The sequence below is a fragment of the Macrotis lagotis genome, chromosome 1 (assembly GCF_037893015.1).
Source record: "Macrotis lagotis isolate mMagLag1 chromosome 1, bilby.v1.9.chrom.fasta, whole genome shotgun sequence".
Taxonomy (NCBI): Eukaryota; Metazoa; Chordata; class Mammalia; order Peramelemorphia; family Peramelidae; genus Macrotis; species Macrotis lagotis.
In genome coordinates this window covers 431,159,520-431,173,593 of record NC_133658.1, presented here as the reverse complement: position 1 = coordinate 431,173,593, position 14,074 = coordinate 431,159,520, and the positions used below count along the sequence as shown (strand labels likewise).

The window sequence follows — 14,074 nt, the reverse complement described above, 5'->3', positions numbered from 1 at the left end:
AGGGAAGAATGAATAATAAGTTCAAAATGAACTTAACTTTTCACTGCCATCCAGGGGGGAGATGGCAATGCCCGGTCTCCAAGTCTTCCATGCATCCTGAGAGTCTGAGGATATACCAGTCAAACCAGTTTTCTTCAATTCACAAAATCTCTCCATACATACTGAAATAATCCACCAAAACCAATACCCCCAATTAACCATGTCTAAATATGTATATCTCTTTCTGGATTTTAAGTTAATCATTTCTCTCTTCTGAATAAAATAAGTTGCATGTTTAAGCCTTGTCCTTTTAGTCTCTTTAGTCTTTTAATTGCATTGGTCAAAGTTCTAAAGTCTTTTAAAGTTGTTTTTCTCTAAATTACAGTGTAAACTGTTCTTAGTTCTGCTGGGTTTGCTTTGTTTAGAGGTCTCCTGGTTTCTTCTAAAACAATCGGGGTTTTTTTTTAGGTTTTTGCAAGACAAATGGGGTTAGGTGGCCTGCCCAAGGCCACACAGCCAGGTAATTATTAAGTGTCTGAGGCTGGATTTGAACCCAGGTACTGCTGACTCCAAGGCCAGTGCTTTATCCACTACGCCACCTAGCCGCCCCTAACAATCATTTCTTATGGTATAATCATATTCCATTTCCTTCACATAACACAATTTGATTAGTCATTCCCTAAAGTACAGCCACTTAGTTTTCAATTTTTGGCTATTACAAAAAGAGCTATAAATATTTTTGTACATATAGATTCTTCTAATTTCTTTTGGGTAAAGACCAAGTAGTGGTATTGTGGCAGGGTCAAAGGGTAAATTCAGTTTGGTAATTTTCTGGGCATAGCAGTCAAACTGCTTTCCAGAATATAGAGACCAAATCAAAAGTTTCACAAGAGTCCATTTGTCTACCTATTTTCCCCACAGCTCCTCCAACAATTATGAACTCTCTTAAGATTTCTGTCAGTCTGATAGGTTAAGAAGAATTTTCTTTGTCTTTTTTCTATTAGTGATTTAGGGTTTTTTTCTTAATGATTGTGGATAACTTAGATTTCTTCTTCAGAAAACTATCACATCCTTTGACCATCAATCTACTGGACAATGTCTGTGTCTTATAACTTTGAATAAGTCTCTTATTTATCTTGAATGAGACCTTTCTCTTCTCCCCCCACCCCCAGCTACCCTGTTTCCTTCAAATTTTTATTTGCAAAAAACATTTTTAGATAATCAAAATTACTCATTTCATCTTATGTGATCCTATCATTTGATTAGTCATGAACTCTTTCCCTACCTATAGGCAATTTCTTCTATTTATGATGCAATTTTTTTCTATCTAATCCACATAGCCATTTGGAATTTATCTTGATACACGGTATGAGCTATGGGATCCAAACCTAATTTCTACCAGACTGCTGTCTATTTTTTCCCCATAGGTTTCTGTCAAATAGTCCTTACCTGGCATCAGAGGTGTGACATTTAATAACCATGTAACTATTATAACCTGAGATTCAGATGGAAGGGTTTCCAAACTAAGAAAATCACAGATTCTAAATAAATTTAATTCTAATCAATTTTTTTGATGCCATATGAAAAAAAAGCCAGCAACCTCTTTAATACCATCCAGTATAAACTGGAAAAGACTTATCTAGCACTAACAGGTCCAAGAGAAGAGAAAAGAACTGATGAGGAGGGGAAATAGGGACAAGAGGAGGAAGGGGAAGGGCTAGGAATGCTATTAATTGTATCACATGCAGGAAGTTGGCTGAGATTTAAAGTATTACTTTGTCTAAAAGTTTTAATTAGAGATAGAAACTAGCCTGGCTGATCTCTAGAAAATACTTCCTGTTCTAAGGTTTTTAAAACTCACCTATCCACGGGTTTAATTTAATAGGAATAACACAGACAGAATAGAGGACTTAGGGAGGAAAATTTTATATTTTAAGATGTATGGTTCAAAATTACAAATTTAACATTTGAAAATCTCATCAATAAGGAATTTCATTTAGAAACCATTTTCTAATAAGCCTTCAATACATTCAGTTGAAGTATGGTACTCATCAAGCTCAAGCTGAAGGTTTGGTTCTTGTAAAATAGCTTCAGAATAGGAAAAATTCTCTATTCTACCAAGTATTTACTCCATTCTGTTCTCAGGTTGACATTTTAACACAAAGCAAAGGACAAAAAAATATTAATTCACCAACTTGAAATCAGAGAACCAGTAGGTAAATATGTATTCCAACACCCCTATGATCTTCACACCTCACTATAAATGAGGAAGCTGAACCTGATGATCTCTAGTCTCTTCTAGTTCTAGAATCTATAATCTTAGAATCCTATGAAATCAATTACTATCATTAAGGGGAAAAAAATTTCAAGCAAATATATCCTTCATGCAAACATTCCAAATGTTACTGGAGATTCAAAATTTAATACTTGGAATGCTTATTATCCCTATACAAAGGAGCTTTCAAGCTATTCTGGAAAGATTATCCTATTCACTTAAGAATATTCAAATAGCTACCTAAGTAAAGATAAAACAAGAAAAAATTTTGTCTTGCTCTTCTACCAGTTCTGCCAATAAGGGCAAGCTTTCCTGGCTATTACCTAAAATCACTGATCCTGTTCCAGAAACAAGCTAGTGATGAAACTATAGGATCAGAGTTCAGAACAGACAGGATTTTAGAGATAATCTAGTCCAACTTCCTCATTACAAAGGAGGAAACAGGACTAGAGAAAGGAAGTGACTTGCCCAAAGTTATGCAGATGGAAAAAAAGAAAACAAAAGATTCAAATCATTGTCCTCCCAACTTCAAATCTTTCCTCATACCACACTGCTTCTCCAGTCTCACACACATCAAATATATCTATTTTGATTTAGTACTTTGATTCAAAAAGCACTTCCAGGAAAATGTGTTGGAAGGACGTATGACTGAAGGAAAAGAAAGGTTTCAAATTACGGTGCTGTGCAATCCTTCTGTATCTTATGGTCTAGAACTTTCAAGACCTGGTTCATTTCAGGTTTTGCCAGAAGCTATGAAGTAAACGGAGTTTTAAACATGCTTGCTATGGAAACCTATTCTTACAATGCCCTGGTAGAGAAACTAGGATTTCCCAAGGAATCTAGTTTAAGACTATGGTTTTAGGCATGATAAAACTCTTGAAAGGAGTATAGTTTTTCAATGAAAGAAGGAAGTGCCAAAACTGAGGGAAGTTCTGTTTTAAAATCATATTAACCTGGCTTCCCCCCTATCTTTCCACTATTTTTTAAAATTTACACTCTCCTATATTCTTTAATCCTGTGATTCTGGCTTCCTTGCATACCTCATATCTAAGACAATCTATTTTCTAACTCTGTATGTTCGGTGGCCTGCCTTCATACATGAAAAAGCCTCCTGGCTTCCTTCAATTCTCAGCTAAAATCCCCAATCTCTCTTAATTCTAGTCCCTTCTATTAATTATTTCTTATTTATTCCATATATAATTTGTTTATACATAGTTATTTGCATGATGTCTTCTCCATTAAATTTTGAGTTCTTTGGAGCATTGCTTTTTCTGTATCCCCATTGTTTAGCACAGAGTAGGGATTCAATAAATGTTCATTGACCAAATATTTATCGAATATTTTCTGGACATGACCAAGGTGGGAATTTGATTTTGCTTCATTATGAATGCTTGTTATAAGAGTTTGTTTTGTCTTTTTTTCCCCCTCCAATGGAAGAGAAAATATTTTGTTGAAAAAATTAAAAATTTTTCACACCCACAAAGAGTAATCCTGTGAAATTATATGCTATATTAACTCTAGACACTGAATTCATTTTTACAATCCCTTAGATTTTAAGCATGATTTTAGTCATTTTACAGAGAGAAGAAACTAGTGACTATCTATAGTGGCAAAGTTCATTCTCTATAGGAAATCCTAAACACATGTTTATTTTCCATTTTACATCTATCAGGATTTAAATCTTTGGCAGGAAGTATATTATCTGTCACTTTTACAAATAGAGGATGTGTATGGTAATTTTTTTAATGCATCCACTTTAGAGTTTCGGTAAGTTTTCCAGGGTCTGAAAACATGTCAGTAACAGAACAGTCAAAATTCAGCTTTTTTATTATGATCTATTACTAAGATCCACTCTCCATAGTCTTTAAATATTTGCTTTTAACCAACTATTGCTTTCTTTATACCTGATTTTATAGGTGTAATGGGCCTTCCTAACTATATTAATAAATCATTTCAAAAACAAATTAAGGTAGCAGAAAAGTTCTTTAAAACATAGGTATGTGGGCAGCTAGGTGGCGCAGTGCATAGAGCACCGGCCCTGGAGTCAGGAGTACCTGAGTTCAAATCCAGCCTCAGACACTTAATAATTACATAGGTATGTAATGAATTCCAACATCCATTGTGTTGGCATGTGACCCTTAAGTGCCTAGAACTCAGTTTCTTCCTTTGTTTAATGAAATTCTAAGCAGTCAACAATTTTGGTAATTTTGGATGATGCTTCAAGATTATTTAACTAAACTATAAATGTTGTTGGACAACATTTATAAGAATTCTCTTAAGAATTCTTTCTAGGGGTGGCTAGCTGGCGCAGTGGATAAAGCACCGGCCCTGGAGTCAGGAGTACCTGGGTTCAAATCCAGTCTCAGACACTTAATAATTACCTAGCTGTGTGGCCTGGGGCAAGCCACTTAACCCCATTTGCCTTGCAAAAAAAAAAAAAAAGAATTCTTTCTAAAGTTTAAAATTCTAAATCTTTCATCATTTTACATACCTATCAGTTTATTGGAGATTCAGATAACAAATTATAATAGAGGTTTGGAGGGTGGGGGTAGTAATGAAATACTACAGTATTCAATTTACAATAGGATATATTTCATTATTTTAAATTAATGGCAATATTAACTACCGTGATATCTTCTTGAAGCCTCAGTTTCCTCATCTGTAAAATGGGATAATAGATACAGTATCCATCTCATTTGATTGTGAGATTAAGCAAGAATGAACGTAAAACATTTTTTAGGATCAATTATTTTATAAAGTTCTTGAATTTCAGTACACAATACAATATATATCCCTTGAAGCATCATCTAAAATTAGGAAAACTGTCTACTTCTTAAAACTAAAAGTACTAGGGCAAGCAAAACTTAAAACTTAATTTATAAGAAGCTGAGAAGAAAGAAACTGCTTGTGTCAAATATGAATAAGAGCTGTAGTTTTGAGACATATACTTCAGGGAGTATCTCAAATCTTTCTTGAACAAGTCAAGACAAGAGTTACTATAAACAAGTTTTGGTGAACAAAGCTGAAACAGATATAGCAATTCTCATTTAGTAGGGTAAGAAATATAAATATACTATATAAAGAATTTACATAATACATGCTCCAAGTTGAAAATATGTAACTCAAAAAATCAAAGAAATGGATGCTTTTAAAACCTAAAGAATTTATATATTTCTTAAATTAACTCTCAAAATTACAACCTGATAAATCAAAATTCAGAGACCCAAACTCAGCATGTCCAAAACTGAAAGTTACTTCTCTATTTGTACAAGTCATTGTTCTTTTTCTTGTTGATGGTAACCATCACCTTCTTTAGTATTACTCAAGCAAAAATCCTCAGTCACCTTTGATTTTTTCATCAATATCTAATTAGTGGTCAACACTAAAATTTCTTATTTGTTCCCTCCTTTTCTACTTCTAGAGTCAGGAGACCTAGATTTGAAATCCAATCTTACCTACTTACCTGCAGGACCCTGTTAATCTCTCTGAGCCTCAGTTCTTAAATAAAAGAAATGGACTAGATTCTCAGTTCTCAAACTATAATATCTTTTAACTATTTACCATTCATTCTACTGTAGATTCTTCCTACCTACACAACATCATAAAGCTTGTATTTATAGTTATCTGAGTTCTCATCCTATGAAAGCTCCTTTAGAGCAGGGACAGTTTTGTTTCAACTTATATGTTGCAACTTATATGACAGCACTTAATTAAAGGGGGCAAAAAGTTAAATCTGGAAACTATTGCATATAGCAGTAAAAAAGTCCCAAAGCACTTGTTCCTAAGTTAAAAATGTACATTTTCCCCTCATCCAGATTTACAATCTAAAATATATGTTTGAGTAGGAAATACCAGGTATAAGCTTTTTGCCTCACACTACAATCAATAGTGATCTGCTACATTAGTTTTTAGCTTCAATTTAGAGTTGTTTGTGACCTTATTCCAAATATAACTAACCTTTTGCTTACTCCACACCACTTTGCATTCCAAGAAAAAAAAATCAAGTCAGAAATCAATGACTAGCTCTTCAAAGAAAAAATATTTAACCCATTAAATATTTAAGATTTTTTTCTATTGTACAGGTCTGTTTTTAGTGCCTTTAAGTAAAACATACCATTTATAATTGTTATTAACAATCCTCAACATTATGCTAGAGATACTCTATCCCAGATTTTACAAATTACCAGATGGCTTAACCAACAAATAAATAGCAGTGTGAAGATTAAGAAAGCATTTGATAACTCTGGATAACTACTGCTCAATGTGGCAGTTTTGTGTGAAGAACATTTAGGAAGGAAACTTCCTAAATCTAAAATCAGTCACCTTCCCCTATCACTGGTTTCAGTCCAAGTATAGGCCTTCCTTCACCTTTCCATTTAGACTACAACCTTTCTAATTGATCTCATTGCCTTCCCCAACATTAATATATCCTCTACAAAAGTGTCCAAATAATACTACTAAAACAGAGGTCTGACCAGCTTACTATCCTACTCAGACTCCCGACGGTTCATTATTACCCCAAGATTAAAATACAACTTTGTTTGGCTGTTATAGTGTTTCATGGTCTGGCCTGAACATTTTTTAAAACTGATCACATTTTCACTATTGTCCAATGGAACTGTCCCACTTGGTGCTTCTATAAATCTTCCACTTCAGTACCGGTTCCCCATACCTTGTACCCTGTTCCCCATACCTGGAAGGCTTTCCCTGCCCATCTCTACCATCTAGAATTCCAAGTTTTCTTCAATGCTCATCAAAGTAATCTATTTGAATCTTGTGTTTTTATTTGCCTGTGTATATAGTTTCCCCCATAGAATGCATATCGTCCTAGTGGGAAGGGCCTTTTTTATTTATATTTCTGTAGTCCCAAATCTAGCACATAGTAGGCATGTAATAAAAAGCTTTTAAATCTTGAGTACAGCATTTAGCTTCCAGTAATTAAGTAGATATTTTACCACAAAGAATTTTAGTTAACAATTAAATCAGTTCTTCTATAAAAACTGAGTTCAGACAATCATTTAGATATGATTTACGTCCACACTTTAAACAAGGATTCTTAACTTTTTTTTTAATTTCAGACAACCCTATGGCAATCTGATAAACTCATGGACCTTCAATGAATACTTTTTAAATGAATAAAATAAAATACACATGATTACAAGAATACCAACTCAGTTATCAAAATATTTTTTAAAAGCTTCTGAGGACAATAGATTAAGGACTTCTCTCTAAGAATTACAAAGAGCAGTAACTGATTTAATAAAAAAAGTTTTCTCCCCTCCTCAAAAACAAATGTTTCAAAAACCATTCTTTTCTAAGTGTATGAGTAATGAATGTCTTCTAATCTAGGGGGGGTTTCACTATCACCCAAAGGGATCATAAAGGATTTGTTTTTTTTTTAGGGTCTTTTTTTTAACAAGGCAATGGGGTTAAGTGGCTTGCCCAAGGCCACACAGCTAGGTAATTATTAAGTATCTGAGGTCGGATTTGAACTCAGGTATTCCTGACTCCAGGGCCAGTGCTCTATCCACTGCACCACCTAGCGGCCCCCATAAAGGACTTCTTAAAGGCAGCATTTTGTAAGACAATTTCTGCCAGTTCAAACTTTTTATTTTAAAAAGAATATGTCATAAAATATGCCATGCTCATTTTGTCCAAATTATTATTTTTTATTTTTATTAAGTACTAAAACTTATAGTCCTTAACTGACAATCTTATTAGATATGCATTACCCAAATTAGAAAGTCTAGAGAAACCAAAACTGCAATGTCTTAAAACATCCTGATGGAATGGTCAGTTACACAGACTAGTCAGTCTAACAGCAACTTTTAGACTTTAAGAGTCAATAACATTCCCATCAACGGAACACAAAATACATTCTCAGCCCAATCAGTAGATATTGCTTCACTATATCGAAACAGTTCGAAAATATTTCAAGAGAACAAGCCAAACTGCTCTTTGATGGTAAATTTTTCAACTGTCCACTGTGTGCAGCTTTGTTCAGAACAATGCAAAACTTAGAATTTGTCCCAGAACCAAGGAAAAATTCTGACAGTTTATATAGTATGTGGCGCTTTCTGGTTTACACAGAGCTTTCCTCCTGGTAACCCCATGTGGAAGGTACCGCCAGTATTACTACACCCAATTTAGCAAAAGGGAAACTGAGTCTCTGAGAGGCTGAGACAAGGTCAGCAAGGTAATCCTACAAGTTGGGTTTCGCACGGGTCATCTCCAATGTAGAGCTGCTTCAAGCATACACTAGCCGGGATCTGTCAGCTGTGGAGTGCCGCACGCTGCTGCACACAACAGGCGTCTAATCTTTGCTGGAGGCTGACTATTAGAAGACCGTGTCTCTCGGATTTGGGGGCAGAATGCCCCCCGCTGATATTTAGCTTCCGAAAAGAGGAGTGCTCACTATGTGAAACCTCTCCCAGGAGACCAAGGCTGCCAACTAAGTGCCGGATCGCGGTTACTTACGTTTTCAGTGTCTCGCTCAATGACCGTAGGCAAAGGGGTCCTAGTGGACATTTTAATTCACTTTCTCCCCCCACGATGAAGAAGAAAAACAAAAAAGAAAAAACAAGAAAAGCTGCCCGAGAAGCGAGGGGCAAGAATGGCGGTCCGGCGGCCCCGGGGCAATCTCAGTGGGGGCTCCGAAGGGGCAGCATGGGGGAGGCGGCTTCCCCCCGCCGCGGCGCTCTAGATCCCGGGCTCGGCCCCGCGGATGCCCGGGCAGGCGGCGGGCTGCATGGTGCCGGGGCCGCCCCGCACCCCCCGGGCCGGGGCAGGACGCGGCTCCCCTCCCCCTCCCCGCCCCGGGGCAGCTGGAGGGGCGGGGAGGCTTCGGGCGTGGGAAAGTCCGGGGAGCCGAGCCGGGGGGAGGGCGAGGCCCGGCGCGGCGCGGCGCGGGGGGCTCTAGGGTCCGTGCCGGCTCCCGGCCCGGGCGCAGCGGCGCAGAGCCGGGCCCGGCGGGGGAAGGGAGGACGCGGGGCCCGGCCGCCGCTGCCCCTCTTCCTCGCCTCGGCTTTCAGCGCCGGGGCCTCCACACCGCGGCGCCGGCCGTCCCCAGAGAGGAGCGGAGGGCAGCCTGGGGAGGCCCGCGGGTGCGGGGCATGGAAGGGGCCTGGGAACTGCCGGCTCCCTTCAGCGTCTCCCGCCGCCCGGCCCCGCCCGCCGCCCGCTCGGATCTCCGCAAGCCGCTGCCGCCTCTCCTCAGAGATCCAAGATGGCCGCCGCCCAGCTTCCTCCGCTGCCTCCGGCTCCCCTCGCGACCCCGGGCGGGAGCGGAAATGACCGACCCCCCGGGCCCCGCCCCTCCGCAGCAGACTCGACCAATAGTCGAAGCGGGAAGAGGCAAGCCTTGGCTGCTGTTGCTAAGGGCGACCGGATTCCTGTCAGGGAGGGAAGGAAGGGGGGGGGGCGGGGAGGAGGCTAAGTCGGGATGGGCAGGAGAGGGAGAAGGTAGTGAGGGGAATAGGTGGAGCCAGTGGTGGGAGAAGATTCTTAGGGTTTGGGTTTAAGAGTCTGATTCAAACCCTTATTTTTACAGAAGGGGAAACTGAGGCCCAGAGAAGGCAACTGACCTGCCCAAGGTCGCATGATAAGTGAAGTCCTCTGACTTCTAGATCCAGTTTTCTCAACCCTTATCCCCTTTCCCTGGAAGGGAGTTTAATTCCCTTTATGGACTCCTGGGAAAGTCCACCTTGTGGGTGTTCTGCTCCATAATGTTTGGTTTCTTGACCAGATCTTCCCTTCCTGCTCAGCTTTAAGCTGAACCAAGCTCCACAGTCTGGGAGATGATACAAGAGACCATACTTTAGAGCGAGAAGACAAAAATAAAAGGTTCCGGTCAAGTCCTACCCACCCGCCACACACCCCTCTCTCCCAGCTTAAAAATGCTCTCTGACTTTCCATTGCCTACCAAACACAATCTATAAGGTCAAAGATAGGAGCATAGGTTGTAGAGGGGGACAAAGATTTAAAGAGACCTAGTCCTATCCCCTTATTCAACAGATTTGGAACCTGAAGCCCAAGAGGGAAGTGTTGGGTAATTGAATCTAAATCATTTTTTCACGGATAGAGATGTGAAGACAAAATGAAAAACTTCACCTCTTCTCAAGCAGCTTACATTCTACTAGAGACATATATCAAATAATTTGAGAGAACACTAGCAACTAAGGAAAACAGGAAAGGTTTTTCTCTAGGATCTCTAAGGTCCCTTCCAGCTCCAATAGCTTATGATCTTAAGAGCTCACTATCCTGAGAGATTAACTGGGATGAACAGAGGGCTTGGGTAGGAAGAAAGAAATGCCAATGTATCATCTAGAAATTTAACAGGTGCACCTATGAGCTATAAAAGGCTGAAAATACAAGATGCTTGATACCGATGCAGAAAGACCAGTTTCTTCTGCTTATGCATCCTGTAATCAATGCAAAACCAGTCAAACATGAACAATTTGTGGTAGACAGCCTAAGAGCTGTATAAGGATCATAGATCTTGAGCTGGAACGGATCTCACAGGCCGTCTAGTCCCAACTCCCTAATTTGACAGATGTTGTAAATGAGAACCCAGAACCTTGTTCAAGGTCATGTAAAGTGGCAGACCTAGAATGCAGCCCCAGATATGGTCTGGAATCAAGTTCAGCACTCCAAGTAGAATATACTTTCTACTGTGCCATGAGAAAGGCAAAGTCCCATGTACTGTATATGCCAGTCAGATTGAATATCATGCACTTTCCTGCCTTCTTGCTTTTACTCAAGATGTTCTTTATAAATAGAATATTGTCTCTTTACCCTTTCACCTATTGATGATAAATACAATAACAGACACAAACAATGCTTCAATATTGATGCAATATTATTCTCATTTTGCAGATAAAGAAAGTGAGACTTAGAAGTTAAAGAATGTAATCATCCATTAAGCATCTGAGGTAAAATTGAACCCAGATCTCCTAAATAAAAAATAATCATATTCCTACCTATTCTTTAAAGCTCAATTCAAATAACAACCAATCTGGTTAAAAAAAAATTGCTTCTCAAATTTAACACAGATTTTTGCTTACTGTCTTTGATGCTCTTATCGTGAAATATGATTATCTATTTTTGTTTGATCCATTTACTAAACTGTAAATTCTGTGCAAACTGTAAAGTCTATGCATGAGACTCAGTTGAATTTTGTTTCTTCTCCAGTTGTATCATCATAATAGACATTTGCAAATATCTGTTGCATTCCATTAAATTGAAGATTTTAGTCCCTGTCTTCCAGGGGGTTATGAAGCAATTGGGGAGCAAAACTGACCCACATGAAGCACCTAGAAAACAATACAAAAATATAATGAAGTAGCTTCTTATCTGGGGCAGAGAACTATAGGAGTTGAAAAAGTGAGAGGTCAGAAAGCTTCAGAGAAAGTAGGTTTTGAGTTTGTCCTGGAATTCAATTCAATTCAGCAAATATTTTAAAGTACAAATCCCTGTGTGAAGCACTGGAAAACAAAAATTTTAAATGACTCAGAGCCTGCCTTCAAAGAACTTACCATTCAAGAAAGAGAATATTGTATGTTCACAAGTTACTGGAATACTTGTAACACAGAATATGATGAGAGCAAAGGATCGATCCTGTAAAATTTCTGCCAAAAAAAAGTGGGTTGGAGGGAGAGAATTTTTTGGTGGGGGGGGGGGGGAGGAAAGGAGAGGCCAAGTTTCCTGAAGGTGGCATCCAAGTAGGGCATTGAATGAGATGAAGGAGTTCAACAGATGGAAATGAGCAAAGGGATCCCATTCCAGGAATGAGGATTTTGTAAACAAAGGCTTAGAGCCCAGAGAGAACAGGATAAGAACAGATGGTGGGTAGTACAGTTTTGCTGGAATGCAGAATATGTGAAAGGAGTAATGGCTGGAAAGATAGAGTGGCACCAGACTCTGGAAGAGGGATGATTGATGGCCTGAAGGAATTGGACGGCCTTAAAAAAAAGTAGCTTTTTCCTTTGATAATGGAGGAAAAAATAAGATACATGAGGATATTCAGCACTAAAGAAAAAAGGATGATGGGAATTAAGGAAGTTTATTTCAAATGTCCTCAGTCTCCCCAGTAAAGTAAAAGGTGTTTTCATCTGCTGTGCAAAAGGCTGGGTTAGATTTGGATAGACTAAAACAAAACTCTAATGTGAGATCATATATTGAACCCTGGGAATTACATTAAAATATAAAAGGAGCACACTTTATCCTCAATGAGCTTTTCATCTAAAGAAAAAGTCAGAACATTGAGGGTTTTTTTTTAAATATTGGGATAGACATTCATTCAATATGTACTTATTAAGCATCGATAATGTATGAGACATTGTTCCATGTGCTGGTTATCTAAAGATAAATCAAAAAATAACAAAAAAACCAGTCTCTGTGCTCAAGATGCTCATAGTCTACTAAGGAGATACCACATTCACATAGATAAACAACTACAAAATAATTTAGAAAAAAAAGAATAGTTCAAAAAAAGGAGGGCTTCAGGAAAGAAATTATACTGAAAACAATTGGAATTAAGTGAAAAGAGTTATTATAAATGAATATAGAAAAGGAAATAGAGAAATAAGTCATTCTAGAAATCAATTTGTAACTATTCATCAAAAATCACTAAGCTGTGAATTCTTTAACCAAGAAATACCCCAGAGATGAAAGAAATGAAACTCATATGTAATATATTACATGTACTACATATATATGTATGATCATAAAAAACATACACAAGCATGTGTAAAAAATTTCATATTATAACTATATGTATATATTCATTCCTTTTTATATTGTCAACTGAATAATAAGGGGTACCCATCAATTGAAGAATGAGTGAAATTATGGTCTATAAGAGACTATATAAAAGAGATGGTATATAAGTGACTATGAAGATTTATATGAACTGCTCTGAAATGAAGTGAGAAGAACCAGGATGACAATCGATACAAAAACACGACAACTTTAAAAGATTTGAAATTTTTTGATCAGTGTGATAACCAAGAAAGATTCCAGAAAAAAAATGACAAAGCATGCTACCTACCTCCTGGTAGAGAGGTGATAGATTCAAGATATAGAATGAGAAATACATTTTTGGACAAGGCCAATGTGGAGATTTGGGGTTTTTTTAAGCTATATTTCTTACAAAGGTTTTTTCCTCTTTTCTTTCTTTAAATTTCTCTTTTTTTCCCAATGGTGGGAATATTAGGAGAAGGGGTCTCCCTCTTTCTATCCTCAAAGAAAACCAGAAGGAATAATACATAGCACAGTAGCATGTTGTATATAAGCTATATGAAACTACCTACTTTTTTCAGAAGACAGAAGGAGAAGGAAGGAGGGAGAAAAATTTGGAGCTCAATATCTTGCAAATTTTTTACAATATGTAATTGGAAAAATAAAATACTATTTAAATTTTTAAAAAGAAAAAAAGGAATATGTTGAATTTATTGCATTCCTAAAAAGAAAAGCAAGTTCTACATAATAAAAAATGCAGTTTCATAAATGATCCTTTCTTGTTCTCCAATATTAAAGGAAATTTTCATTTTATTTGACATTTGTTAAGTTGAGAAAGAAAATAAATTTTAAAGAGATAAGATACTTCAGAAATAACTTAGTCCAGGGGACAGCTAGGTGGCACAGTGGATAGAGCATTACTCCTGGAGTCAGAAGGACCTGGGTTCAAAAATGACCTCAGACACTTAACAAATAGCTTTGTGACCTTGAGCAAGTCACTTAATCCCATTGCCTTGCCAAAATGTTTTTTTTAGTCTAATCCCTTCACACTTTAAAGGTAAGAAAACTTGAACCAAAGTAGAG

General features: G+C 37.8%; 1 protein-coding gene across 4 annotated transcripts in view; it reads right to left on the bottom strand.

Annotated features, from left to right (window-relative positions):
• MARK3 (microtubule affinity regulating kinase 3) overlaps window positions 1-9,511 on the bottom strand; it is a 120,398-nt gene extending 110,887 nt beyond the window's left edge. For 3 of the 4 annotated variants that reach the window (XM_074213170.1, XM_074213171.1, XM_074213172.1), the window contains exon 1: window positions 8,732-9,508. In XM_074213170.1, the coding sequence (XP_074069271.1) occupies window positions 8,732-8,782 (51 nt within the window). In that variant the 5' untranslated portion in view covers window positions 8,783-9,508. Of the gene's footprint in view, window positions 1-8,731 lie in introns of all 4 variants that reach the window. The other variant, XM_074213175.1, reaches the window with a different exon arrangement.
• Between the last annotated feature and the right edge of the window lie 4,563 nt (window positions 9,512-14,074).